Here is a 27652-nt window from a genome sequence, read left to right as displayed (position 1 = left end):
TCTGCTCTGCAGTGCATGTGTTGATGTAAAACTCCCTTGTTACTCATCTTTGTTTCCCCCAACACATCCCAGGTACCTGATAAATGCTTAATGACTGAAAGTAGTGACAGAATCTCGCATACAATAAGCAATCGAGTATTTGTTAAATGGAGTAAAAATACTATTGAAATTGCTCCTTATATGTGAATTCCAATGAAAGGCATACTTGCAAAAAGTTGCTTTTCCTTATCTCCGTCGAAGTAATTTTTCCGCTCCAAGACCTGTTCACTGTGTAGAATATTCGCTGAATAACCTGGTTCCAGAGGAAAACAAAATCAAGTAAAACTTAAATATATGAGTCACTTCACCAAAGGCCACAGCATCTCATGAGTGTACTCTGAACCAGATAAATCTTGGTTTTTCAATTATGTTAAGTATCATTTCTAATAAAAATTAACTCTCTTAAAAACTATAGCCATGTAGTTTGCATCTGTCCCTATCAGTTCAAGAATAAAAAAATAATCTCTGCCACAAGTCTGCATCTCCCAACTCCTACATGCCCCTTTCTTTGTTTACCTTCATTTATACAGTGATGCCTGATTTAAGTATGAAGTGATACCTCACTGTGGTTTTGATTTGCGTTTCCCTCATATTAGCGATACTGAGCACCTTTTCATGTACCTGCTGGCCACCTGTGTATCTTCTTTGGAAAACTGCTTGATAAATTAATAAGGTTTGGCCCTAGCCAGTTTGGCTCAGTGGTTAGAGGGTCAGCCTGTGGACTGAAGGGTCTCAGGTTTGATTCTGGTAAAGGGAATGTACCTTGGTTGCAGGCTTGTGCGGGAGGCAACCAATCGATATGTCTCTCACATTGATGTCTCTCTCTCTCTCCCTTCCACTCTCTCTGAAAAGCAATGGAGAAAATATTCTCAGGTGAGGATTAAAAATAAAAAATCACCAAGGTTTGAAAGTTATATAGCAAAGACTTTAGGGTTACATTTGTGATAGAAATATATGGGTTGGATTCATAACTAGCTGAATAACTCTATTCAGAGTTTTGAACAGCATGGGTGCCAACCCAAGAAAGGTCTCTAATTAGGATTTCATATAAAGCAGTACTGTTGTCTATGATTTATAGATAGATTAAATATAAAACAGAAAACAGAAAACATAAAACAAGGAACGGTAAATATATTCTAACTACTGATATAGTAATGTTTACTCTTGAGGAAAAAATAAGACTAGACTGTAGATGTGATCATGATCTGAATTGTTGCCCCAGACTTTTCTGTGTTGTCCCAGAGGGCAGAACTAGAACTACTGGAAAGAAATGCGCCTATACTAAAATGCTTCAATATAAGTAGTTTCCTAAAATTAGCTCTATGAAGCAATGAGTTGTATGAAGAAATGAGGTTTCTTCTCATCAATATTATTAGGGCAGAAGTCTGGATTCCTGCATTATGTGGGAGCTGGGACTCCTTGGTGTCTGATTTCCCAGTTGGCCTCAATCACGCCAACTCTAACTGAGGTGCTTCAGGGCAGAAAATGTGTCTTAGTTAACACTGTATTCTTAGCACTAGCTTGGCAGAAGTTCAGATAAAAAAGTTGGAGGGACCCTGTGCGGTAAGGCTTAGTGGTTAGAGCACTGGCCCCTCACCAAGGGGTTGCGGGTTCGATTCCCGGTCAAGGGCATGTAGCAGTGTTGCATGTTCGATCCTGGTACTGGTCAGAGCATGTGTGGGAGGCAACCAACTGATCCGTTTCTCTCACATCTATGTTTCTCTCTCTCTCTCCCCCCCTCTGCCTCCCTCCCTTCCACTCTCTCTAAAAAAAAAAAATCAATGGAAAAAGTGTCCTCGGGTGAGGATTAATAACAACAAAAAGCTGGAGGATTTTTAGCATAAGAATTTTATATAAAATTCTTATGCTAAAAGAATTATATATATACATATATATATGTATATATATAATTATATACATATATATATGAAGATAAGCATTAAGAATATTATGTGTCACAGTTTTATATCCCCTCTCAATTTAAAGTCAATTTCAATACATATTACACTAAATTTTCCTTTGTTGAACATCATTAGATTTTTGTGTTTACTTCTCAATTTTGAATATAAATTTACCTTAAAGTCTGTTTCCTATCTCTATGAATTTTATATTTATACACTCCTTAAACATTTTATATTACTTATGGGATACTGTTTTACACTTAAAATTATAAATCTTTAATCTGTATTTTTGCTTATTTTATTCTTTTTTTGTTCAATTTTTTGTTTTTGACAGAATTTTTAAAATTTGCAAATGTTTAGACAGTTAAGCATTTCCTATTTTAGCCTCTCCTAACCTACTTATCTAATACTATAAAAAAATGTACCTGTATTCCATTTTTCCATTGCCTAAATCTCCCTTAGTGGCCCCACTTCATCAGCACATTTATTGGTTTCCACTTTACTGATTCAGCATTTTAGCTTACTGGGGTAGGGGCACCATCTAGTGGTGAGAGCATGTAGCTGCTGGTTGTATATTACATTTTTGCTTCTAACTTTGGTTTACCACTTTTTTGGGGGGGGGGGGGGGAAGAAATTACTTACATTAAAAAATATATATAGAACAAAAATTTAAAGTTAGTAATAATAATAATAGTTTACTGACAGTGAAAGGAGTGAAATTTGACTATTTTCCACTAAGGGATCTCTAATCAACTTGATAATTTTAATCCTAAATCAGTTTCCTTTCTTTTTCTTTATTGAATTGGAAACCTCTAATTCACAACTATAGGTAACCAGAAATGGAAGTAAGTGTTTGGTGGATCTGTCAGAGAGTTTTTGAGGAGTGGATCAAATGCAGACACAAATTACAAAGAGACTGCTCACTTGAAAGCAGATGAACATACTCAAATGCTGGAAGTCTGGCTCTTCTACTTGGCAGGGAGTGATGAATGGATTCCTGATCCACTCTGGTTAATATGGATCTGAAAAGTATTTCTCTATGGTGTCCTGCAGAACTTGGACTTTAAAAAAATCTATCTAATAAAATTCAGTTCTTTTCTGTCAAGAGGAAAAATTCTCAAGGGGAAAGAGGTAAGCTGTTAGTGATGAGCAGTCTCCACCGCAGTTTAGTCATCTCAGGAAATATCAGTACTTTGTCCTTAACAATTAAAATCCTGGCACTTCAGCCAGAAGTGATGGATTTGGGTCAATCAAGACACATCAATAAGTCACCATCTGGGCGAGCCACAGAAATATCTTTTTATTGCTAGCACCAATGTCATAAAGAAGTATTTTCAATCTCATCCCTTATTTTAAAAGCTCATAATAAGCACCTCTTTCCTCAAAAGTCAGCATATGCCAGCTAGGATAAGCAGTGTCTTTTATTTACTGGCAATTTCTCTGCACAGCATGCAAACTGCAAGCTCAAGGGCTACAATTTGCTAGTATTTCCAATTTTCATTTTCATTTAATATCAAGTGGCTTATTTCTCCATTGTGAACTCTGCTCTGGAAACAAAGGAGAATATGGAATGACATTAGGTGCAATCTCTTATGTGGGTGGTGATGTCCCACTTGCTGTATGCATAGCTGGTGCTCTGTCTTTCTAGTCTAAAAGCAGGTACAAAATAAAATAGTTAAACAAACAAAACCCCTTTTGCTTTAGCATAGGTTTTCAGTGATAAATAGAAAATAAAAGTTGTCCGGCTTTTCTTCATCATATATGTACTGCATGTAAGCTAATACTGGAGTCGTTCTCTTTCAGCAGTTCTCCGAACATGAAGTGAAACACTGAGCAACTCTAGCACGCAAACAGTGTATACAGGGTGGGGCAGAAGTAGGTTTACCGTTGAGAGTACACGAAACAAGGTTTATTCTTTTATTATTTATTAATTATTGCATTATTTTACATATGAACAATTGTAAACCTACTTTTGCCCCACCCTGTATTAGCTGTTCTACACTGTGTGCCATGGAGATTATATAGCATTCAATAGGGTCATTTTATACATTAATGACAAAAATCAATTAATTTCACACTAGAAAGCTTATTTTGTATTTGTTCTAGAAAAACTCACTGCACTCTGAAATAATGTAAAAGTTTCAATGACATCATGTCATTATTTGAGCAACTTTCATAACAGAAAAGGCACTGGAGAGAAAAGATAACCAGTCCAATAACATTTTGTTTCCAGATATTCAGTATGATGCTTTTTATTTGTACTTTTCTTCTGTGGCTGGTAGTATGAGATTATCAAAACAGCAGATACTCTTATCTCAGTACATACAAATTTACATTCTGTCTTCTCAAATGGATTTTGTTTACTGTTTGTTATGATGCCACTCTGAGTTGTTACGTTATCATCATTTCATCATGAGTACTTTACCCTTTAATGACTACTAAATAATGGATTCATTTTTGTGAATTGGGATAAAGCAGCACAGTACTAACAATAAAGTATAAAATTTAAAAATGTACACAATAATGTACAAATGCCATGAAAATATCCTGCAGAGATAATTAATTGTATCCTGTTAATTGGCCAATGAAATTCTTTTTGTTCAATAATTAACAAAATTTCTCAGAAAATGCAAATTTTATGTGAACAAAATTGTTCCACAGCTTTTCACTCTGAAATCATAAAACTTTCTTGGGAACACTTGCTAGATGACCACAGACCATCATACTTAAAAACCAAACTAGAAAGTGTAAAAAAAAAAAAATTGTCTGTATTTTGCAATTCTTTTAACACCTTTTCTTTTCTCTTTTTATCCTCACTCGAGGATATTTTTTTCCATTGCTTTTTCAGAGACAGTGGAAGGGGAGGGGGAAGGGGAGGGGGAGAGGGGGAGAGGGAGAGGGAGAGGGAGGGGGAGAGGGAGGGAGGGAGGGGGGAGGGAGGGAGGGAAAGGGAGAGGGAGGGAGGGAGGGAAAGGGAGAGGGAGGGAGGGAGGGAAAGGGAGAGGGAGGGAGGGAGGGGGGGAGAGAGACATCGATGTGAGAGAGACACCTCCATTGGCTGCCTCCCACACTTGCCCCAACCGGGGCTGAGCGTGCAACCCAGGTACGTACCCTTGGCCAAAGTCAAACCCAGGACCCTTAGTCCGCAGACTGATATTCCAACCACTGAGGCAACCTGGCCAGGGCCTTAACATCTTTTCTAAGAATAAATTTCAATGAAAGGTCCTCGACAGAGAGCATTTTCTAAACTGGGAGATTATCTCAAAGATCTTATCCAATTCTTAAGATTCTAAATTATGCTATTAATATACCCCGAGTTTAAAGAACTGTCAACAATTAGAACTCAATAATTCCCTTTGGGATTGGAGGCAGAGTTAATGTGTAGAATTCTTAAACATGAATAATTTTACTTATTCATTCAGTAAATATTTATTGTGCATCTATTACGTGCCAGGCACTATTCTAGGTATTGGAGATATAGCAGTAAAAATATAAAGAAGTCCCTGTTCTCATGGAGTATATATTACAGAGGAGGAGATGGATGATGAACAAAAATTTAAATATCAGATGGTATAAGAGCTAAGAAGAAAAATAAAGCAGAACAAAGGAATAGAGAGTATAGGGCAGGGGGCACAGGGACAAGAAGGGTGAAGAAGGCAAAGGGTGACCAGGGCAGGCCTCACTACTAAAGAACTATCTGAGCACACATCTGGATGAAGGAAGGAAGGGAGTCGTGCAAATACATAGGAAGAGGATTCCGGGCAGAGAGGAAAGAACAAAGCACCTGAGGCAGAAGTTAGGTTTAGTATGTTCCAGAAACGGTGAGGAGGCCATTGTGGCTGAAGCAGAGTGAGCAAGGGGCAGGGTGGTGGGAGATCAGATCAGAGAGTGGGGGATATAAGGGTGTGGGAGTGGATTATGAAGAGTCTTGGCAAGGACTTTGGCTTTTATTCTCAGTAAGACTGGAAACCATCGGAGGGTTTAGGCAGAAGAGTGACATGATCTTCACTTATATGTTCAAAGGATAACTCTGCTTTGTGGAAACTAGACAGTAGGGCAATGAGCGTGTAAGCAGGGACACCAATTAGAAGTAATCCAAGTGAGAAAGAAGGGTGACTGGGCCCAGGTGATTGTGGTGGAGGTAAGTTAGTAGAGTGTTGTGGTTAAAAGGCAAAAATAACTTCTCAGAGAGTCTTAGATGACAGTGACACCTTCTGGCTTAGTCTTACAGTTTTATGACAGATGAAAACCACTGTAAAAGCCACAAATGAAGTCCCTACAGGAGGAAAAAACCCAACAGTTTTCTGTAACTCAACAGAACCCAACAAACCCATGGCCAACAGAAAGTACCCTAAGAATGAGAGGGTCTTTCTCAGGGGAGACTTCCCTAATTACTGGGGGATCTGAGCCAGAGGCAAGGGACATCTCACTTGAGTGTGGCCGTGAATGTGAAGTGTGTGTGGGGCTCATCTTTGGAATTCCTCCAAAGATAACCTGGGAGCTAGGGCAGAGAATGCCTGCTGTAGCTGCTGTGTACACAGCAAGCCTGTGCCCTCTCACTCATAATTCATACCTGGCCTGTGAGACTGAGCAAATAAAGCTGTACATGAGAAATGGAATGAGAGAACACCTCACAAAAAAGGAGATTGTGATTATGCTGTTGTAATTCTTACATAATTTGTTTTCTGATTACATGCAAGCTATTTCATAATACCAAGTCTACTTCTAACTTGGAGGTACTAGACACATCTTTTTCTTGGAAAGACTTGAAAATTCTTTTCAGTATTATATGCAAATGCTAAAGATCAACTGGGTATCAATATTTATGACATAGCAAAAGGTATACTTCATGAGACCAGACAAGATGAACATACTACCTTTTGTATACAAGAGATCTCTTAAGCATTGCATACATATAAGAAGAAAAATAGATACAAATAATTCAGCTTTACTGTACTTTTCTTCCACTTAAAATAATCATAGCCCATGTTACCTTTTGTATAAAATCTGAAAGCCTGAATACTAGTGATAAAAAGGAGACTTATAGAGTTATAGTAAGACAAAAGAGGACTCAGTTTACCGTGGTGATGTAGCGGGAGTGGAATTCTGGAGCATCTTTCAGGAACGTGAGGCCAGGGTGTGTATCCACCACATCCTGAAAAAGAACAAAACCCAAACTAAATTAAACATATAAAACTCCCCACTAAAATGCCTACAGAATTTTTTTCTTTTCTGGAGAATATGTTGTCAGTTGAGCAAACTTGCTATTTTAGAATATTGAACAATGCACTTAAAATTTAACTAATACTTTATTAAATTCAAATTTTATCACAAGCACACTTATGTGTACTTTTCAATATGCATAATCTATTTCAATAAAAAGTTAAAATTTTAATTTAGTGCCACTTGCTGATTTGTGAATCAAACATTTTAGAGGTATGTACTATAATTCTAACACATCAAGAATGTCAGGAAAATTCACTCCACAGATCTTGGTAGGGGTTGCTAAACAGAATTTATACAGAAAGGAAGACAGACACAAACCAACTGGAATGATTCTTTCTTAACCTTGAGATGTTAGATTTAGAAATTTTTTTGGGAAAAAAACCCATGTAGGCAAGTAGTTTGAAATCTATTAAGTTGTATGAGCCAGCTAATGTCCATCAAAAAAACTGTGGAGAAATCTGTTTTCAATTTAGAATTTTATTTATTCTAAAATCTAATAATCGCCCGGGCTGGTGTTGCTCAATGGTTAGAGCATCAGCCCATGCACTGAAGGGCCGTGGGTTCAATTCCTGGTCAAAGGCGTTGCAGGTTAGATCCCTAGCCCTGGTTGGGACGTGTGCAGGAGGCAACCAATCAATGTCTCTCTCACATGGATGTTTCTCTCTCCCTCCCACCCCCCCTTTTCTCTCCCACTCTTTCTTAAAAAAAAAAAAAAATCAATGCAAAAAATACCCTCGGGTGAGCATTAACAAAAAATAAAAAGTTAAAACCTAATAATCTTGTTCTCATGGATGACTATTAGAATATTAAAACCTTGAAATACTGCTTTATTTATTTATTTATTAAAAATATATCTTTATCGATTTCAGAGAGAGGAAGGGAGAGAGAGAGAGAAACATCAATGATGAAAGAATCATTGATCGGCTGCCTCCTGCATGCCTCTGACTAGGGATCAAGCTCGAAACCCAGGCATGTGCCCTGACGGGGAATCAATCTCCTGGATCATAAGTCAATGTTCAACCGCTGAGCCATGCCTGGCTTGGCTGCTTTTATTTTCTAATTACATTTTTAAAACACTCTGAATGAGCCTAGAGAACCTATTAGGGATAATTACTGTTAATTTAATAACCAAAGGCAACAGCAATGCCAACATAGAAACAATCTATTAATTGGTTAGTCATCAGTGGACAAATATAAATTTTATCTTTTTTCTTTGTTTCTTCAGACCAGTTAGCTATACATACCTACCAACACAGTCTAAAACCAATGGACCTTACTATTTCTTTAACTTATTAGGAAATAATTTTAGACTTATAGAAAAGTTGTAAAAATATGAGAGAAATTTCCGATAACCTTCTTCCAGCTTCCCATAACAACTTACAAGCCATAGTACTATGATCAAAACTAGGAAATGAACAATGATACAATACAGACCTTACCCAAATTTTATCTTCTTTCCCCCTATTGTATTTTTCTTTTTCAAGATCCTACACTGCATCTAGTTCTTGTGTCTCATTGATCTCTCCTAATCTGTGACATTCCTCAGTCTTTCCATGTATTTCATGATTTTGACACTTTTAATGAGTTCTGGTCAGTTATTCCGTGGAACGTCTCTCCACGTGGCTTTGTCTGGTCTCTCATGATTAGATTAAAGCAACACTTTCAGCAGGTACACCACGAAAGTGATGCTGTGTCCTTCCCAGTCATAGAGGAGTATGTAATGTCCATATGTCTCCTACCTTGTGGTGTCAACTATGAACACACCTGGTTGACGTGATGTCTTCTGGATTTGCCACCAGAAAATTATTATTTTCCTTTAATAACTGATAAATATCACAGGGGAGATTCTTTGAAACTGCCAAAACCTATTTCTCCACAAACTTTTGCCCACTGATTTTTAGCAGCCACTGGTGGAATCTGATTGTAACGTTTATATTATGTTGTTTATCTAATAGTGATTCTGTATTTCTCTCATTCCTTCTACATTTATTAACTAGAATTCTTCAGTAAGGAAGAGCTGTTCCTTCTCTCCCATGTACTTACTTGTTCAATTTGTATCAGTAAAGATTCATGAGTATTTATTTTATTACATGGGTTAAATCCAATACTATCATTATTTATTTTGTTGCTCAAATTGTTAACAGCTTTGGCCACTGGGAACTCTGTCAGGCTGGCTCCTGTGTCCTCTTGACATGTCCCACACTTTTGTGTGCACTTCTATATTTTCTAGTACCACAAGATGGTCCAAGGTCATCTTATATTTTCTTTGTTCCAGTCCTGGAGTCAACCTTTTCTCTAAGTAGTCCCGGGTTCTTGTATTGATGACTCTGTTTTTTGTTTTTTTTTTTATAAATTCCTTCTCTCTGTTTCCCCCTTCTTTCTTCACAGACTCCAGTTAGTTAGATGTTGAAACTCTTGAATTGGTCCTCTATGTCTTTTCCCTCTCTCTTTGCTTCTTTCCCTTGTTTGTGCGTGTGTGCATGCATGCATGTACTTGCCAGAGATATCCTTTAGTTTCTAGGCCTTATGTTGAAATTTTAAATTTTGGTACTTATGTTTTAAAATTCTAACAGTTATTTTTTGTGGTAGCATTCTGTTTTCATAACATTTTATTCTTATTTTACATAATCTCTCAGAATATAGTAATTATTTTTAAAAAGGCTTTATATTTTTAGAACAGTTTTAGACTTACACAAAAATTGAACAGATAGTACAGAGTTCCCATATACTCTGCATCTAATTTCCCCTATTATTAACATCTTATATTAACATTAGTTATAATTAATAAACCAATACTGATACATTATTATTACTATTATTAAAGACCACACTTTATTCACATTTCCTTAGTTTTTACCTAATGTCTTTTATCTGTGCCACTATCCCATCCAGGATCCCATAGTACATTTAGTTGTCGTGCCTCCTTAACTCCTTATGGTTATGACAGTTTCTCAGACTTTCCTTGTTTTGATGACCTTGACAGTTTTGAGGAGTACTGGTCAGACAATGCCTAGGAGGTTCCTCTATTGGAATTTGTCTTAAGATGCTTTATTATTTGTTTTGTTAGTTTGTGTATGCTTATAAGTACATGCCAGGCTATACTTTATATTGGGGAACCAGGTAAGGAGTCAACTGTTCTGTATACCAACCTTCAATGTATCCCCACATCTAATACTTCTCATTAGATCTGCTAACCCTGAGTTTACAGCCTCTCTGGGATCCTAAAGAGCAGTGTAAAGCAGAATAGCTCACTTCTCCACTGCAGCCCATACAAAGTTCCTCATTCTGAGCTGTGGCTTGCTTAACCTGCTTCTGCTTTCTCTCTCTAAGAAATACTGAAATCTCTTGTGCATTGATTTTTCTTCTCCTCTCTTCTTCTCTGCCATGATATTCGCTTTCATAGGTTTATTCCTTTTAGGTTTCTATATTTTAACTACAGATGAGTCTGGGGGAAAAATGGGAGGAGAATGTACCTTTTACCAGGAGACTCCACAAGTCTTAAATAAAAATAAAATTCTTAAATAAAAATTAATTTTCTCCTCCCTGGCCGGTGTGGCTCAGTAGTTAGAGCGCTGGCCTGTGCACTGAATGGTCACAGGTTTGATTCCCAGTCAAGGGCACCTGCCTGGGTTACAGGTTCAATCCCTGGCCCTGGTCAGGGCATGTGCGGGAGGCAGCTGATCCAGTGTCTTTCCCACATCGATGTTTCTCTCTTTCTCCCCTCCCTACCACTCTTTGTAAAAATCAATGGAAAAAATATCCTCATGTGAGGATTAACCCTCCCTCCCCAAATAAATAAATAAATAAATTTCTCCTTTGATTTAAGGAAATATAAATGTCCACTAACTCATAATTAGAGTTTTGTTGTTTGTTTGTAATTCTCTTGGTATAGACTTAATTTATATTCTTCTCAAAGCTTTTATTAAAGCTTCTGATAAAACTCATTCATGTAGGGAAAAGAATTCACCCCTGTGAACCTTTCATGAAGGGACTATGTGCAGAGTCATGGGCAGGTGAAAGGAACAAACAAGGGGATAGTGAGGCACCAAGAATGAGCAACAGAATGACACTGTCAACCATCCTAAGACCAAAGGGAGAAGAGGAGGAATAGAGTTAAGGGAGTCCATACATTAGTACTATGGAGAAGGGGCTGTTCAACATAAACTATATTAGAGAGAGATACAGTTACTATGCTGAAGCAGAGAGTGGGGGTAGATGCCAACTTCTCTTTCCTCTCCCCTCCCATCTTCTGGCAGGCTATACTTTGGCCAGGCCCACCCAGAAGCTAGTCAACAAAGGGGGCCCAAAAGATGGAGTTTGTAGGAGTCAGAGCAGGGCCAAGAATGAATCAAAGGGGTGAGAGTAAGAAGTAGATTGAAAGCTGGTATTAAAACAGATATTTTATTAGGAATACAACTCTAAAACTGAATATTTAAAATTTCAAAAAATATAAATAAATAGGAATATGCAATGGTGGATATTATGTATAATGGTCTTGATTAAATGTAAAAACTATTAAGAATCCTCCTTCTCATAAGCACTTTTTCAAGGGGAACAAAAACATGTAGTAGATGAGTTTAAGGATAACTAAGACCATCATGAAAATTAAGCTGAATATAAGTACAAATCATAACCTGAATATAAATCATAACCAATTTCATATTCTGAACATGGGAAATTGCTACTATAATGAAAAACTTATGTCATACAGTGTTAGAAGTCAGGATAGTGGTCACCTTAGGGTGGCAGTGACTGGGTGGGAGCATGAGGAGCTTTGAGGGAACTGGTGATGTTTTGTTTCTTCATATGGGTGCTAGCTACACAGATATGTTCATGTTATGAAAACTCATTGACTGGTGCACTTGTGATCTGTGTGGGGGTTTTTTGTGTGTAAATACATGAATATATTTTTCTGCCCTTCTTTAGGCATCTTCACTAACAGTCAACAGGATTTATTGGAATTAAAAATAATGGTGTGCATTCAACAGAAATTAAAGGCAGACCTTAGCTTCAAGGAATTTATAATCTGCTTAGGAAAACCAAATATTCAGATATAAAATTGAGAATATTCACAAGCAATAGATCAGTCTACAAAGAATATTATAGAAAAAACAGATCCAATATTGGGATGTAATTAGTTCTCATCAGAAAGCCTAGAAATAAGTACTCTCAAAGTGGGCTCTTTCTGTTGGACATTTCTTTCTCTTTCACCTTAATAAAGGTCAACTAGGCCAAATGCCTGGTTATGGAAGGTGCTTCAGTGATTGCTGTGCATGGACAAGGGGAGGCTGAGTGGCTCCTCTCTTCCACTTCAGTGGGAGTAGCTCTTTCTTATCTGTTTTATACTATGGGTTCTGTGTTAGTTTTCATTTAGCAAAATGATTTTGCTACTAAAACAAGCTTGAAAACCACTCTCCTAGAAATCTGACCTCCAGATTTTTATATCTCAATTAACATATATTACAGTTGAAAATGTTTTTAAAAACCTCTGAAACTCTAAGAATAAAACCTATTTAAAAAAGGAAGTGAAAATTACCTGAAGTAAAGGGATAAAGTCCTCCTGTTCTAGAGAGCTGCAGCTGGGCTTTGCGAGAAGACAGATAAACTTAGAGGCATCATCATGATGTTTATTTAGCAACCTGTAAAAGAAACAACTGCTTAGGAAGATTGGCTATGGCGAACAATGACTACAAAGTCCACAGCTGGCAATTTCACTCTGATCTGGAAGCCATTTAGATCAAGAATTAAATGCTCTCCTTTCAATGATTAAAAAAAGGGAATTTTTCTATGCTCTTGATTTTGTCAAAGGAACATCTAAATAAAAGCTCAATAACAAGATGATGTATTATTTCTGTAGAATGCTTCTGGGGCTGAGACCACAGAGTCAACTGCACTGATGCAGGTAACAATACACTGCAGGAGAATATACATTCAGGTTTAGCACAGAACACCTGGGATCAGAGCTCTGGCACTACCCACCAGTCAAGAAGGACCATTGTGTACCACGAGACATAAACCTTTGTTTGCCCAGACTGGTAGACATACTAAGGGCCAACTGGATAGGTGCCTTCTGAAATTAGACTTTGAAGGATCAGGCTTTAAAAAAACAACAAAAAAGGAGAATGCCATATTAAGGCTTCTAGGTCCAAGAATTCCTCACATCCAACTAATTGCTGGACATTTCCACTTGGATTCTATACTCTGACAACAAAGTCAAAATATCAAAAACCAAATTTAAAACCTTCCTCTTAAAGTAAGTCCTTTTCATATACGTCTATTTTTGTTAATGTTGGTACCATCCTGTTACCTGGGCTTGAAATTTTGAAGTTATTTTAGACTTATTTCTCATCTTTATTCTCTATAGCCAATTAGTCACCAAATTTTCTTGTTTTCCTTATTTATTGAATGCTAATTGTGCGTCAAGTACTGTGTCTGGTCTTGAGGATACTTGGGATACAAAGAAAATAAGATGCAGTTTTGTGCCTTGTGAGAAGCTTGCAATTTTGGGAGACGGCTACACCAGTAAGGTTATACTCCTGTGTTATAGCCATGAGAGAAGTAATAAGCACAGGGTATCATGGAAGGACACAGGAGGGCCAGTGAGATTTCCTAACAAGGGGAAGTAGAAAGAAGGTTGTTGTGGGTCAAGAGGGTCACGGAATACTTGGGCAACTACAAGTGCTGGGGAGATAAGAGAAGGGGACATGAGCACGTAGGATTGGATCCTGGAGGCCCATTTTATGGCAGATCAAGAAGCCTAGACTTTAATCTGCTCCACAGAAGAATTTTAACTTGGACAGTGACATAACCAGATGTGTTTTTCAGAAATATCAAGCAAAAGTTAAACCAAGGGCCTGAGCATGGATACTGACAGTGGGAGATGGAAAGGGGCAAATGTGGTTGAAATGAAAGGATGTAGTAGGTGGTAGGTGTGTGTGCGTAGTGTGGGGAAAGTAGTAAAAGGGGCAAGTCCATGATGACTCCCACATTTCTAGTGTGGACCACTAGGTGCTTGGAATATAGGACAGGAATACTGGAGACCTGAGGAATATTTCCTCAAAATGTTCTAGGCAATTATTCTTTCCTTTCTATTTCCATTGCACCATCAAGTCCAATGTTTTATTACTTCATGCTGAGACTGCTAGAAGGGAAGAGGGTCATAACAGGCTTTACTGTTCATCTAATCTTATATAGACAATTCTTCATTCTAAAGCATCCTTTGATTATAGAATTCCCCTTTTCAAAAATGTTCAGTATCTCTCTACCACTTAAACAAGTAAGTGTAAATGCCTAAGTTGGACATTTAAGGTCCTTTGTAATTAGACTGGACCCTGTCTATCTATCTTACTACTTTGCTAAATGAAACTTACACTCCAGGCTGCTGGCCTGACCCACTATTCTCTGAGTGTTTCATGTGCATTCTTGTCTCTGTGCCATTTCTCATACTGTTCCACTCTCCTAGATACCACTTTTTCCAATTCTGTTATCTGAATGCTGGCTATTCTTTAAGGTCCAGTTAATAACCCACTTCCTCTTCCAAAAAGCCTTCTCTGACAATTAAATTCTTTAGTGATCTTTGTACTATTTAATTTATACATACTATATATCCCACTGTACTGTTAGCTTTCTTTGATCTCTCTGGAACCTAAAGGGCAGGCAAAGTGATAACTCTTTTTTCCCTTAGCACCTAGCACAGCAACTTTCACACAGAAGATTCTCAAAAATGTTTGTGATCTGTCTAACAGATGCATACTTAACAGATTTCATTTGCTATTATTAAAACTATAGTACGATATTTATATTTACCCTCATCATTCTTCAACATGCTCAAAGCCCCCAAAGTTAAATGAATACATGTTTCAGAAAAAGACTGACAGGAACCACCTCTTAGGATTAGAAAATGGGTGGGATAATCACAACAAAAAGGCAGTGAGGTCTTTGGAAAGGAGTGTTATAAAGAAAGGACAACACTACTAAATAAAACCCGCACAGACATGACAGATGAGAGATACTCTGAAAGGGAAAAGTAACATCAGGTATGGTCTTTTACTATTAGAAACAGAGATAAAATACAAAGAAAAGGTGAATTATGATTTTCAGCCAATGCTAGTGGCTGGTGAACTCTATATGGCAGGAGATAGGAGATGATAAAAGCTGTGAAAGCTGGAGAAAGAAGGTTAACATAGTTATTCTAACATGGTATCTTCTAGAGCTTGTAAGACGAAAATATTGTTTTGTTAATGGACGAATGACATGTTGCTATAAAAATGTAAGAGAAAGTAAAGTATAAAAACTGGAACAATATCACTGACTCCATTTGAAAGGACCTATGCCACAAAGCTGGTAAATCTAGAAACTCAAACAACAAAACTGAGGAGCAATGTCTTTCCCTTAAAAATGTCCTCACTATAAGAAAAACATGTCAGTGTAGAAATAAGAAATGGGCAGTAGGGTAGGAAAAGAAGGGAGGGCGGAGGGAGGGAACAAGAGCCCATTAGGTGTTTATCCGCAAACCATCTGGAGGGGGCTAGGAAGCATCCACCCCAGAAGCATTGGGACAGGAGGGAAATTATTTCCTGATATGCTGTGACTTTTGTATTTGACTTTTATTGGAAGTCAGCACACATATGTGTATGCCAATCTGTTTTGACTCTGTATCATTATCTGCCAGTTATTTTTTGTACTTGAAAGTTTAAAATACTATAGTTTAGTCCAAGTTGCTTTATGGAAGGGTACAATTTGTAAAAAATTACAAAAATAAACACATGTCTTTTTCAAGGTCAGTGTGGTAACTCAAACCATCATGCTTAGTTGCTTAATTTCCCCCAAAATAATCATGCTTGGGGTCTCCCTTAAAGTATCCGGCTTTTAAAAGGCTTTAAGAGCTTAGAGAGGAACTCCCACTAGAGGGCACTCCAACCATTTAATATCTGGCCAGAAGATAATGCTTTACTATAGACATACTATTCACAGAATTATTTTTAAGTGAAAAAAGATAAGGACAGTTGCTCATGCTATATAACTTTATAAGTAGTTTCTTCCAGTTCCTAAAATGAAGACTTGTGCTTCATGTACTTTTTCCTCTTTTGCAGAATCTCCTTTCCCTAGAGACAAAATTAAAATGATTCATCTCAATAAAGGAATACAGCTGTTGTGGCTGCGGCTGCTGCTCTATCCATCAACATAAATATCCATCCTATCTTTGTGACATAGTCTTAAGACAAAAAAACTGGTTGTTACTTTCCTCAATATTATGCAGTTAGTTGCAGGTAAATCAAGTTGGATACTAGTTTTCCCTTGCTATAGTCAGCCTCAGGCTCACAAACATAGGGTCCCAGAATATTCAAAATAAGCTAGAATATGAGTAGTTACAGTTCTTTTCTCTGGCTCTAATCTTTTACAGAATAGACTATTTTCCCCCTCAATTTCTCAGCTTTCTCAGTTTTCTCTTAAACAATCATAATTCACTTCTTGCTGCTTTCCCAGATTGTTAGATGGTATTTGCCAACAACGCTGACCTCAGTGGCTGAAGATACCTCTGACAAACTATCCCTATGTAATATCCCTATTTTTTCTATCCCTGGTTCACATTCCAGCTGAGGTCTTTTCAGGCCTGGTACCTGCCAGGATGAAAGTAACTAGCTGAATGAAAGCTAGAACATCTACACATTTCAAGTTCCTGAATTCTGCTACTGTTATATATGCTGATTTAAAATAACAATAAAAGTAATTAATAATAGACAATCAGACCACCAGGCCAAATTCCTGGCTTTAATAGTGGGGAAAAGGGAGAGAATCCAAGCTGACCTCCCTACTGTTCAGGCCCTAGGCTCTATTTTCTTTCCCCAGGCTCTGCCAAAAATACTCCAAGGGCAAATGCTAATTCCTTTGCTAGTTTACTCCTGGCTAATTAGTGTTTTGTTTTGTTTTGGTATTTCTAGCCCCCAAGTAATTCCTTTTAGAACTGCTTATCCACACATTAAAAAAACACACCCAACATTTGCAGATTTTTATCCAGCAGTTTTCCATTTGCTAGAGGAGAGGTGAAATGGTGATAATGGCTGACTTTGGAGTATGATCCTGATGGTGTATGAGGAATGATTCTCCTAGGGCCCTTTTAGTCCTTGGTATCTGAACAATTTAGAACTACTCCCTGTAATAAAATGACTAAAATCCACCTGGAAAACATGAATCATCTGTAACTTTTAGCTTTGGTATGGTTCTTCAAAAGAAGTTCATGAACTGGTAGTCTTATACCCCCTTATTACTTTAGTAATGCATGAAGAACCTGGTAAACTCAACTTGCTGTTTGATTTTAAAAAATAAGAATACATTTATTAATAACCTACTATGTTCTTAAATATTATGCTATTAAGGGCTTTTGGGTGTCATGAAGGGATCAGAAAGCATCTGTAAGCTGAATTCTGCTGCTATTATATGTAGATTTTAAATAATAACGATGATGATGATAGGTGAATAGCATTTCCCAACAGTTTACCAGAAAGGGTATCTAGGCCAGAAAAAGTGAAAACAACATACATAAAGAAAGCTGATCAGTTAAAAAAGGCAGAAGGAGCAAGGTGTGCCCTTCTCTTAAAATATATAAATACATCAAGAAATAACTTCTAAAGAAGAAGGCAGAGAGGAAAAAAAAAGAAAAAGAAGAAAGTTGGGTTTGAACTCAAGAAAACTTGTCAAAATGTAAAAACCCAGGAGTGGCTTGATAAATATACTATCCATGTGTTCCTTAACAGGAGCTTTCAAAAAGTAATGATAAAATTTTATTACAATTCAGTGATTTTTAATAAATCAACTAGACACAATTCTAAACTGGATCATATGAGAATGGAAGCTATATTTTCATGTGATACATGTGGTTTGCTCTTATGTCACTGCTGCAAGAGTCAAATCCTAAGACCCAAGTTTAACAAGTAAAAGTAAGAAACTATCAAATAGTTACTAAAAAGATATTTCTGAAGATCTTTTTTATTGCTTAGAGACATTTAAGATAAAGGTTTATGGAAAGAATTTGTGTGTGGGTATAAATGGCTGTGAATCACTGAATTTTACTTGTTGAAATAAACAGTAAAGGAAAATTAATAAATGAATAAAATAAGTGACCTTTATAAAACATGCCTTGAGGACCAGACCATTCTTTGCCTAGCCTCACAGAAATTGCTCACATACTTACTTTCTCCACATGGCAATAAAAGACTGTGCTGACACAAATCCTGTCTTCTCTCCCCCTGCAGCCCTGAACATGGGGGCTTTCCAATAGAGAGGACAGCCACAGACCTGCAAATAAAACACAAATACAGTGTAAGCCAAGGGGCAGTGACGAGATGACACGGCCAAAGAAAAGGGCTTTTGTAGCTTTTACTCGTCATGCCACAGTGGACAGAAGGGCCCTTGGGGGAGCAAAACTGGGACAGAGGCAAAAATATCAGAGAGACACAGAGAGGGAACAAAATAGAGGACTACATGTTTAATGAAGAATATGAAAATGCATTTGCCTTTTCTCCACGTTCATTTACAGTGATGTTTCTTTCTCCTATCCTGACAGTTAAAGCAACCAGTTTTTCCCCTTCTTACTGCTCTTACATCATATATTTTCTACCTTCTAGAAAGAAAAAGAAATGACTGAATGTCATGGTTGTGTATGCCTTTCCTTCCTATGGCAGAAAACTACAATCACCTTTTTTACTCGGTCACTTGGTTTTAATACACTCCACCTCTGTCTCCCACTCTCTCCTTTGCATATTATGTTAAACCCCAGAAAAGAAGAACCAGAAAAGCCTTGACTCTTCAAGAAAATAGTTACCAAACTTATTTAAATGGTTACAACTCAGGTATGAAAGGTAAAAATCAAAATGCTATAATTTACTTATCTATTAGAAGCTCCACAAATGACTCCACATTGTAAAAGCCTTAGGAAGAACTAGGGATGAATACAAAGCAACTGCAACACCCTAAAAGATGATGTTTTCCTCCTCAGTGAAAAGCTCTCTCTTTCCATTAAACATTATTCTTATATCTTATGAGAAAGAGTTATTACCAAACTTACCTGTTATTTTCCTAGACAGAAAAGTCTTCCCTCTTAGTGATGATAACATCTATGTATGAGCAGAGAAACGGTCTCTAAATGTTCCCAATTTTGTATACACATGTAAAACATACCCCCAAATCTGTATCTCTTCAAAGAGGCACATCTTGTTATTAGATAAGGAAATTCTTATTACTCATTTGAGATTCAGGATCTGTTGAGCCTTCATCATTCTACAAAGGGAAGTTTCTCCACTGGAGGATGACAAGATGTGAGTCCACATTAGGTTCAGGTAAAGTGAGGCCTAGTGTGAGCCCTAGTACATGGGGGATCCCCACAGGAGACTGAGCCAGTCTGCAATTATAGTTATGCTGAGAAAGCCCAAGCCTACTGGATTCATGACAAAGAGGAGGATATGGAAGGGGAGATTCAAGCCAAGGGAGGTAAGTACAGGGCAGAAATATGAGGCTGCTCTCGCCACGGCCACTAAAGCATGTTCTGCAAGCAGGACGGAATTTAAGATTTCTTAAGTCCAGAGTCCAAATACCTCCACTGAGGTCAAGAATGAGGGAAAGGTGTCGCTTAGCAACCAAATGGATTGTTTACTGTGTAAATTATGCTTGCCAAGGTCCAAAGCTCACAATATATTTTGGGTTGTAAACTGTCAAACCCACTTTCCCCAATCCCAATCCTCCCTTTCATGCAGAATAGTGGTTTGACAAGAAAATGCTTGTAGATATGACAGGGACTGGCAATTGTTGGGAACGCTGAAAGAATAGCCTGTATTATGAAGGTGGGGGCGCAGAGCCACAAACAGCAAGTACAGGGAGAGATTGGAACTGACTTGCCAAAGTGCTTGAAACTCCCACCATTAGTAACTCATCGATTTTTCAGAATTAGAAAGGAATAGGAATCTTCTAGCTCAATCTTGAGAAGTGGTCACCAGCCCCAGCTGAAACACTTCCAAAAGCTGTGTGCTTATCGTCTCCTGTGCAGCTATTTCCATTATTAAACAATTTTTATTCCCTTGGATTACAGTCTTTCCCCCACAAGGCTACTGTTAAAATATATATATGTCAGCTTGGAAGGAGTAATAAGTCACTGAGAGATTAACACTTATAAATGTATTATGACCTAAAGGCAAAATCCTAAGAGATAAGGTAGAGAATGGACATGTTTTAAAGTAGACTGAAAAGGGTTGACCTATTTTGCTCATAGTGGGGTACCTTCAGTAAACAATTGTTAGGGTATCAGGCCCTTGCAGAAAATGCCAAATGAAAAAAATGGGAAGAACAGTGAATGGCAAGAGCTAAAGACATTGCACTTTGACTATTTAACAAATAAAAGTATGGTTGGCCTGCATCTGCTTAAAAGCAAAGAATTAAGATAAAGGGAATCAGGAGAGTAATAAGAATCTAAAAAAGTAATGATATTAATCTGAGAGCAATAGAATAGAGTCTTTTATAACAGAGGAGAGAACAAGCCAGCATCAAGACTTTTCACAAAGGAAGAGGGTGGATGACAAGTAGGGGTGTACAGGGAGGTACAGAAAATGGGTTTAGGAAACTTAAGTTTATAGGATCAAGCAAGAGTCAATGCAGTAATCAGTCGCTGGAACAAAGAAAACTTGATTAACACCTGTAATTTGATCTAAGAATGGCCTGACACCATAAAGAACTGAACGCAAGGTTGTCTAATGATACACAGAGGAAGAGATAATCACCAATATTTGCAATGTTCTTTAACATTTTAAAATGTCTCATCTTGCCACTTCATTTGGTCCTCATGTGATCCCCATGCAGAAGAGGGATGGTATTTTTCTCTCATCATCCCACAGATGAATAAAGGTACAGAGGTACCTTACAGGCCACAGGTATGATGGGTCAAGATGGTGCTACATCAGCCAGAAGATGGGCTGGCAAATGGATTTGTATGGCTCAGAAGACAGTTTCATTCTTTTTCCTCAACTTCTTGCTAGAGGCCCAGGCTCTGAAAATGCATCTCTTACTGTTCCTCAGTTTCTGTTCCTACACTGCCTTTGCCCACTTAGATTCATTCTCTCACTTCTTCTCCGTTATCATTAAAGCTGTGGGAAAAAGTACACACCACACACTGAGTATTTGATCAGAATGGGCATTAACCTCTCCAGCGCTGTCTGAAGTCCAAGGTGAACAAGCTAAACTTCACTAACAGATGCAGATTTCATGAACACAGAGTTTTCTTTGCACTTAAAAAGCAGACCACTGCCTTTACAGCTACACTTAAGTGTCACTAAGAGTAGACTGCAAATTCAAGCTGGCCTTCCAAATAGCTTTATAAACCACAAGAATCCATAAAAACGTTTATTTATTGCTCTGACCACCTCTCCCCTTGTTTTCCCTTAAAGGTTGTCTTTCTTCTCCCTTTCAAATGACCACCTCTTGTGAGAACACAAGCACACAGAGTGCAAGGTATGCAGGTGCAAAGTTCACTGCCTCATGGCAGAGAAGAGTGGTCAGCAGAGTAAAGAATGGTTGAAAATAAGGATGGCTTAGTGAGTGCTAACAGACTGCTATAGCCAAGTAAAAGCTGGTTTTATGGGGATTAGCTAACTGGAAGGTATGATTAAATGAATTTTTAAAATAAATGACTTTAAAAATAAAGAGACAAAATCCAATAAAATGAGCTGATACAGTAATCCAAAACAAAACAATACAAACCAATACACTTCTGATATCTCCTCAGGTCATTATACATACAGTCTCACTTTTATGTGCAATGTTATTTTTAGCTTTTTAAAAGTATGAGCCGATTACCTTGCTACCTGAGCCAACAATTAAGATCTAAGAGCAATGAACACCAATGCCTGGCACCCATAAATGGAACTTAGGGTTATAATCAAGTACAATTCAGACAGGTTAATCAAACCGGAGTTTGTAAACTGGCTATTGTGCCACAAGATGATTAGGTATAAACAGTAAATTGTTATGTAAATGAGTTACCATGGTTAAACAAAATAGTTTTCTAGCTTTTTAAACTTTTCTATGTTGTCAGCTTCAACACTGATAGTTTTCCAGAGGGCATATAGATTGATCCTCACTGCCTATAAATAGCAAAGTCCTTCCTCTGACTCCCCAGCATGCACAGACCCGTCCCTGACTTGATTACTTTCCTACATCTCCCTTGACCATCTTAGGCTTTCTGCTCTCTTCCCTGAATGTTGAGTGCTAGAGGGCCACTGAACTGTGGAGCAGCGGGAACAAAGGCAAAACAGGCTCCTCAGTCGGGTTGGGAATATTCAGAGGAGGAAGGTCTGCCCAGAGGACCTGAATTCAAGACAGGGCAGGGAGCAGTTCTCTGACAGTGAGGCTCCAGGTGTGGTGAGCCTAGCACAGCACCTGGCAACTACCATGTCCCTTAATCTGGACAGTCTCTCCTTGTCTGCCTCCCTGAAAATCTCCTCTCTCTCTCACACAAACTGTTGCCATTTAGAAATACCATTTGGCATTTATGTGGTTAACATGTTATTTTCAGATGCAGTCTTCATTCATGCTTGCTAAATTCTATCTTTTGGATTTAGATTCATAGTTCCAGCCTTTTAGATAATTTACCATTTTGGTCCACACAACAGCTATTTCTCAAAGCTTTGGGTAAGAAAATGCCAATGCCCTGAAAGAAGTTATAATTTACTAGGGTGGATATAATTGGAAGTTAGCTAATGGTATGTTAGCCTATGTTCAGGGGAGATAACATATGGTAGAAATAGCACAGTGCTAGGAGTTAGAGGACTTGTCTCCTGACATGTACCAGTTCTGTGACTTCAGGTAAGTACTTATGGGATTTCGGTTTCTTCATATGTAAAATAGAGTGGAAACAGGTGAGCTCTTGTTTCTGGAATGAAAGAGTCTGTTTTTCATTAGAGACATCTAAGGGATCAACAAGCAAGTTTAAGGTTAGGAGTGAAGAAAGGGGGAATGAAAGAATTCCTCTTCATTTCCCTTAAAATCACTCTGTTTACAAATTATTTAACACTAGTAACAAATGTTCTGAGGTTACGGGTAGGGGAGAATACAGGGCATGACCAGACTGGGGATTCTGGGACTTCTCCAAAGACACGATGGAAGCTGGGTCTTAAAGGATAGGTGATGTGGGTTGGCAGGAGTGGAAGCCCATTTTAGAGGGGAGATCTGAGAGCCCAAATGCAGAGATGTGCCTGTGGGAGGGCAAGTGGGTCAGACTCACACAGGGAACAATAGTTTGGGTTTTATCCTCAGTATCAGTTTTTAAACTTTTAATTATTCCTAAAAGCAGGGGAACCATTCCCAGTGTAAGAGTGCATAGGGTCTTGGGGTTGCCACTTGGTCTCCTATTTGCCCACATATAGTCCTTAGTCTACCAACCCAAGTCCCCCCCCCCCCCCCCCGCAAATCTCTGGAAGCACAGTCTGAAATCACTACTAAATTCCCAGGTATGATCTGACTCTTCAATATATGTGCATGATAAAAATAAAACCCAACCAAAAGAAAGCACTGCTAAGGATGGTAGAAGTCCCTGAAATTTGCTGAGCTGGGGAATGGCATGATCAAATATAATGTGATGGTCATGCTCAGTATTAACTGTTCTAGGAGGAGGCTACAGGTGTAGAATCCAGTTACTAAAGATTTTATAGTAGTCCTGGCTTTAGGAGCTAAGATCTTAAAAGCAGTTGGGTATATTGGAAAGTATCAAAGGCTTGCTTCCTAGTGGAAAATCCACTTATTTCTGAGAATTATAGTGTTAAGCTGGCCTAGTGGTTCCTTGTCTGGCTTCAGGACAAAGAATTATGATTATTGGGTGAGAACAAAAAAAAAGAGATTTGTATTCAACACAAGGGATATATTTTTAACAAGTAGGGCTATATTTAATGATGAAATAGGCTGGTTGGCAAATTAATGAGTTTCCAGTCCCTGAAAGCATTCAAACAGAGCATGAATTTATGTCAGTGATGTCATGGATAGAATTCCTATATTAAATGGGAAGTTGTACTAGAAGTCCACTAAGGTTTTCTTCAAACTTAAGAGTTCCATGAAATAGGACCACAGTTAAAGATATATCAGAATCAAATAAATTTTTTCAACATGGGAAAAAAACAATTATGCACGCTTAAAAAAACAGAGAGCAAGAGGCAGTGGAGAGAGGGAGATCAGGATTGCTAGAGAAAGGGCAAGTATACATCATTTAGTACATTACCTTGGCAATTTTCCCCATTTCATAAATATCTGCTTTCTGATCTTCAATGTCCATGAAAGCAGCTTCAATTCTGCTTAGAGTCTGTTCATGGTTACTGCAGGCATCTGGGAGTCCTTCAGGAAAGTAGAACCGTGGAATGTTGATGGACAATGGTGCATTCACAACCTTACTCACATGAGGAACAGGGGAGGGAGGCTGGGGGGTACTTGGAAAGGTGGCTGGAGGTGGTAGTGGTGTTCCAGGTTTCTTTTCTGGTTTATTTTGAATCTGGAAGGAAAATGTAATTATGAGACACAAAAATTATAAACAGCATATATTTCTTAAAAGTCCTCACCAGTAATAGGAAGTTTGGTATAAATACAATAAACAATAATTAGAAACAGTAGAGATCAAGGGCTCACTCTACTCTAGAGGGTGGCAAGCATGCTTCTAGGGAATGCTTATCCATACTAAACAAATTAATACATTAATCATCTGTCAATACCTGAGTTTATATAAATGTATGTTTAAAAATTCTACATTTCCCCATAAATTATGTGGCAGACATTTAAGAGCAATGTCAACTGACATATTAAGGATCTTGAGATGTATTCTTAGTCTGTCGGAATTGAAGTGGTAAATTCTTTTTGAAGACTATTCTTGGTCTTTCTGTGCATTAAGTACTTTTTACATATGTAGATCTAAAATCTATTGGAGGAATGTTCTTAGTTTAACTTTGTCTAGGTAGGATCACTGCCAGTCCCTGATGCAGAAAGCCTTTGTTAGGAAAATTAAAGCATTTTTGTTTTGGAATGTCTTCTATCAGGATGATTTCCTTGCCACTAGGGGTATGCTATTTTTTCCAAGATACAAATTTCTCTCATTTTTGGTACATTCTAATAGGCAAGAATCACGGTCATTAATTTCATCACAGCCAAACTGCTTTTACTGTTTATTAACTCATTTACAGTTTATATAATTCTTTTTTCCAAAAAGGATTCAGTATGGTATACAAATAGAGACATAAGAAAAGACAGTATTTAAAAAGGGGGGGAGGTTGAGGGTAATAGGAAGATTAAGATTATCCATGATTTAAGGAAAGTGGAGAGGAGGTACACTAACATTTAGGTAGAGTAGTTTATTTTATCAATGAAGACTAAATTTAGTCCAGAGATTCCTAGAAGAAAAAGCAAAAAGATTCCATGAGGATTTTCAGTTTTAATTTCTACTCTTAATTTTCACCAATTATCTATTAAGGCTTATGAGTATGGCACTGTATTATATGCCATATAGACTATGAAAGTGGCATGATTGTTGATCAGCTAGATTTATTTTAAATTCACTGTGAACAAAGTATTACTTGAGTGTTCTTCCTTAAATTAGCCTAATGCCATCCCTAAAGTTTGAACAATAATTTATCTATAAGTAGATGTGAATATCATATTTTCTTTTGACAGAGGGCTATAACATGGCATTTAGATTCAGGATAAAAACCTTTGCTATCCTTGAAAAACATGAGTATTATAGAAAGATAAGCTTCATTCACATAAATATGTGATGACTATGATTGAATCTACTTTTGTTATACATGACCCACTTCTCATGTTAATACCTGACATTAATACAGAGTGGAGTCTGCTCATACATTACTACTACTGGGGCTATGAAGGCCAGTTGGTCACACCAAGCCACTGCTGCAGCATCAGAATGTCACCCATATAAAGCAGGAGTCTAGGAAGAAGTTGCACAGAGGGAAGTGATACCAATGAAAGATGAAAAACTTAACAGAAAACAGGGATGGCTTACTAGCCCTGGGACCTCAGGAAAATTACTTAACTTTTTACAATTTTGGTAATAAAACAGATTAAAATCCTTACTTCTTGGAAGGTTATTATGAGGATTAAAGGACATTACAGGAGTAAATAGTATGGAAATTACACAGGTAAAAGGTTCAAAACAGTGCTGGGTACAGATATGTCCTTATTTGAGAAAATTAGCTAAAGGGTGGGGATCTTACAACATTAAACATAACCTAGCATGCTTCTGCAGATTCAATAATAAATAAAATAAACACATTTGCAAAGCAACTTAAAGTTTACAAACCACTTTTGATTTAATAAGCTGATAACCTAAGTAAACATTTCTCTGCAGATTTAATACTAAATCTGCAAATATTATTACATAGTCTTGAGTCAATGACAATAGAAATTGTTCTTAAACCTCTAAAATAAGGCATCTAATTCTTTAGGGGCTTTGGCTAGGTCATTTTTATTAGTGTCATTTCCTTTCTATTATTCTAAGCTAAAAGACATTTGTGAGACAAGTATGCAATCAAAATTCTTTGTTTCCCCAAAATGTTTCCCATGGTGTGACATCTAGAATAGTTATAACTGTAGGATTAAGACCACTGGTGCCAGCAAGGATGAAACCCAATAGGCTAATGGACACATGGTAGTGGAGAAGGTTTAGAGGAAAGCCTTCAACATTGACTCTACACTTTTGCTTTGACAGAAATAAGTGACATTCAGAACAAACCCTGGCTGTCAAAGTTTTTATCTGAATGGGGAAATATTTGGTTATATATAATAGTCTGTTTTACTTTCCTTAGTGTACTTCATAACATGGAGCGATTCACTGATAGGCAACTATTTATTAATTCACTGGTCCATACACATTTAATAAAAGTGATGTTAATATTTAAAAGGGAAAATAAAAAGCGCATTTATTGTGAACTTTTGGGTGTTAACAACTTACTTTCTATTGAATTTAATAGGATATAATTTAAACTTTAATGAAGTTTAATAAAACTGACTCTTTACAAACATTATAAAACATAGTAATATAAATTTTGCCAGATTTACCAGCAAGTTTAGCATCTGCTCACTTTGAATAAAATTGTTTCACTCCAATCTAGAAACAGCACTAAAATAGAATTGGTTGGGTAAAGTATCTCAATTCTCCATTTCAGCCTTTCCCTTTAAACATAGCACATTTAGATATTCCATCTGAATAGTAGCCTTATACTGTTACGTCAATGTAGCATTTCCAGTATTTGACCATTTTTGAACTATTTAAAAAAACAACAAAAACTTCATATGGTCCAATCAAATGATTTGAAATTTCTCTGGGTTAGACTAAAACTATGGTTTCTTGCTGGATTCTGGATAGCCATCATTTGTATGGCCCTTAATTTGTATTGCAGTCAGTGTTAGGTACTTGTTTGGGGAAACACTGGCGATAATGGTGTAAGCAAGTT

General features: G+C 37.4%; 1 protein-coding gene across 4 annotated transcripts in view; it reads right to left on the bottom strand.

Moving 5' to 3' along the window:
- PPP2R3A (protein phosphatase 2 regulatory subunit B''alpha) overlaps positions 1-27652 on the bottom strand; it is a 121203-nt gene that overhangs the window by 39768 nt on the left and 53783 nt on the right. For all 4 annotated transcript variants that reach the window (XM_087824948.1, XM_016224345.2, XM_016224346.2 and 1 more), the window contains 5 exons: positions 24418-24684; positions 18358-18461; positions 12703-12805; positions 7021-7095; positions 206-292 (listed from right to left, as the gene is read on the bottom strand). In XM_087824948.1, coding sequence (XP_087681074.1) covers positions 206-292; positions 7021-7095; positions 12703-12805; positions 18358-18461; positions 24418-24684 — 636 coding nt within the window. The remainder of the gene's footprint in view (positions 1-205; positions 293-7020; positions 7096-12702; positions 12806-18357; positions 18462-24417; positions 24685-27652) is intronic.

Source organism: Miniopterus natalensis, chromosome 15, assembly GCF_054644295.1.
Source record: "Miniopterus natalensis isolate mMinNat1 chromosome 15, mMinNat1.hap1, whole genome shotgun sequence".
NCBI classification, from domain to species: Eukaryota; Metazoa; Chordata; class Mammalia; order Chiroptera; family Miniopteridae; genus Miniopterus; species Miniopterus natalensis.
The sequence above is the reverse complement of the archived record's forward strand: the minus strand, read 5'-3'. Positions and strand labels throughout refer to the sequence as shown.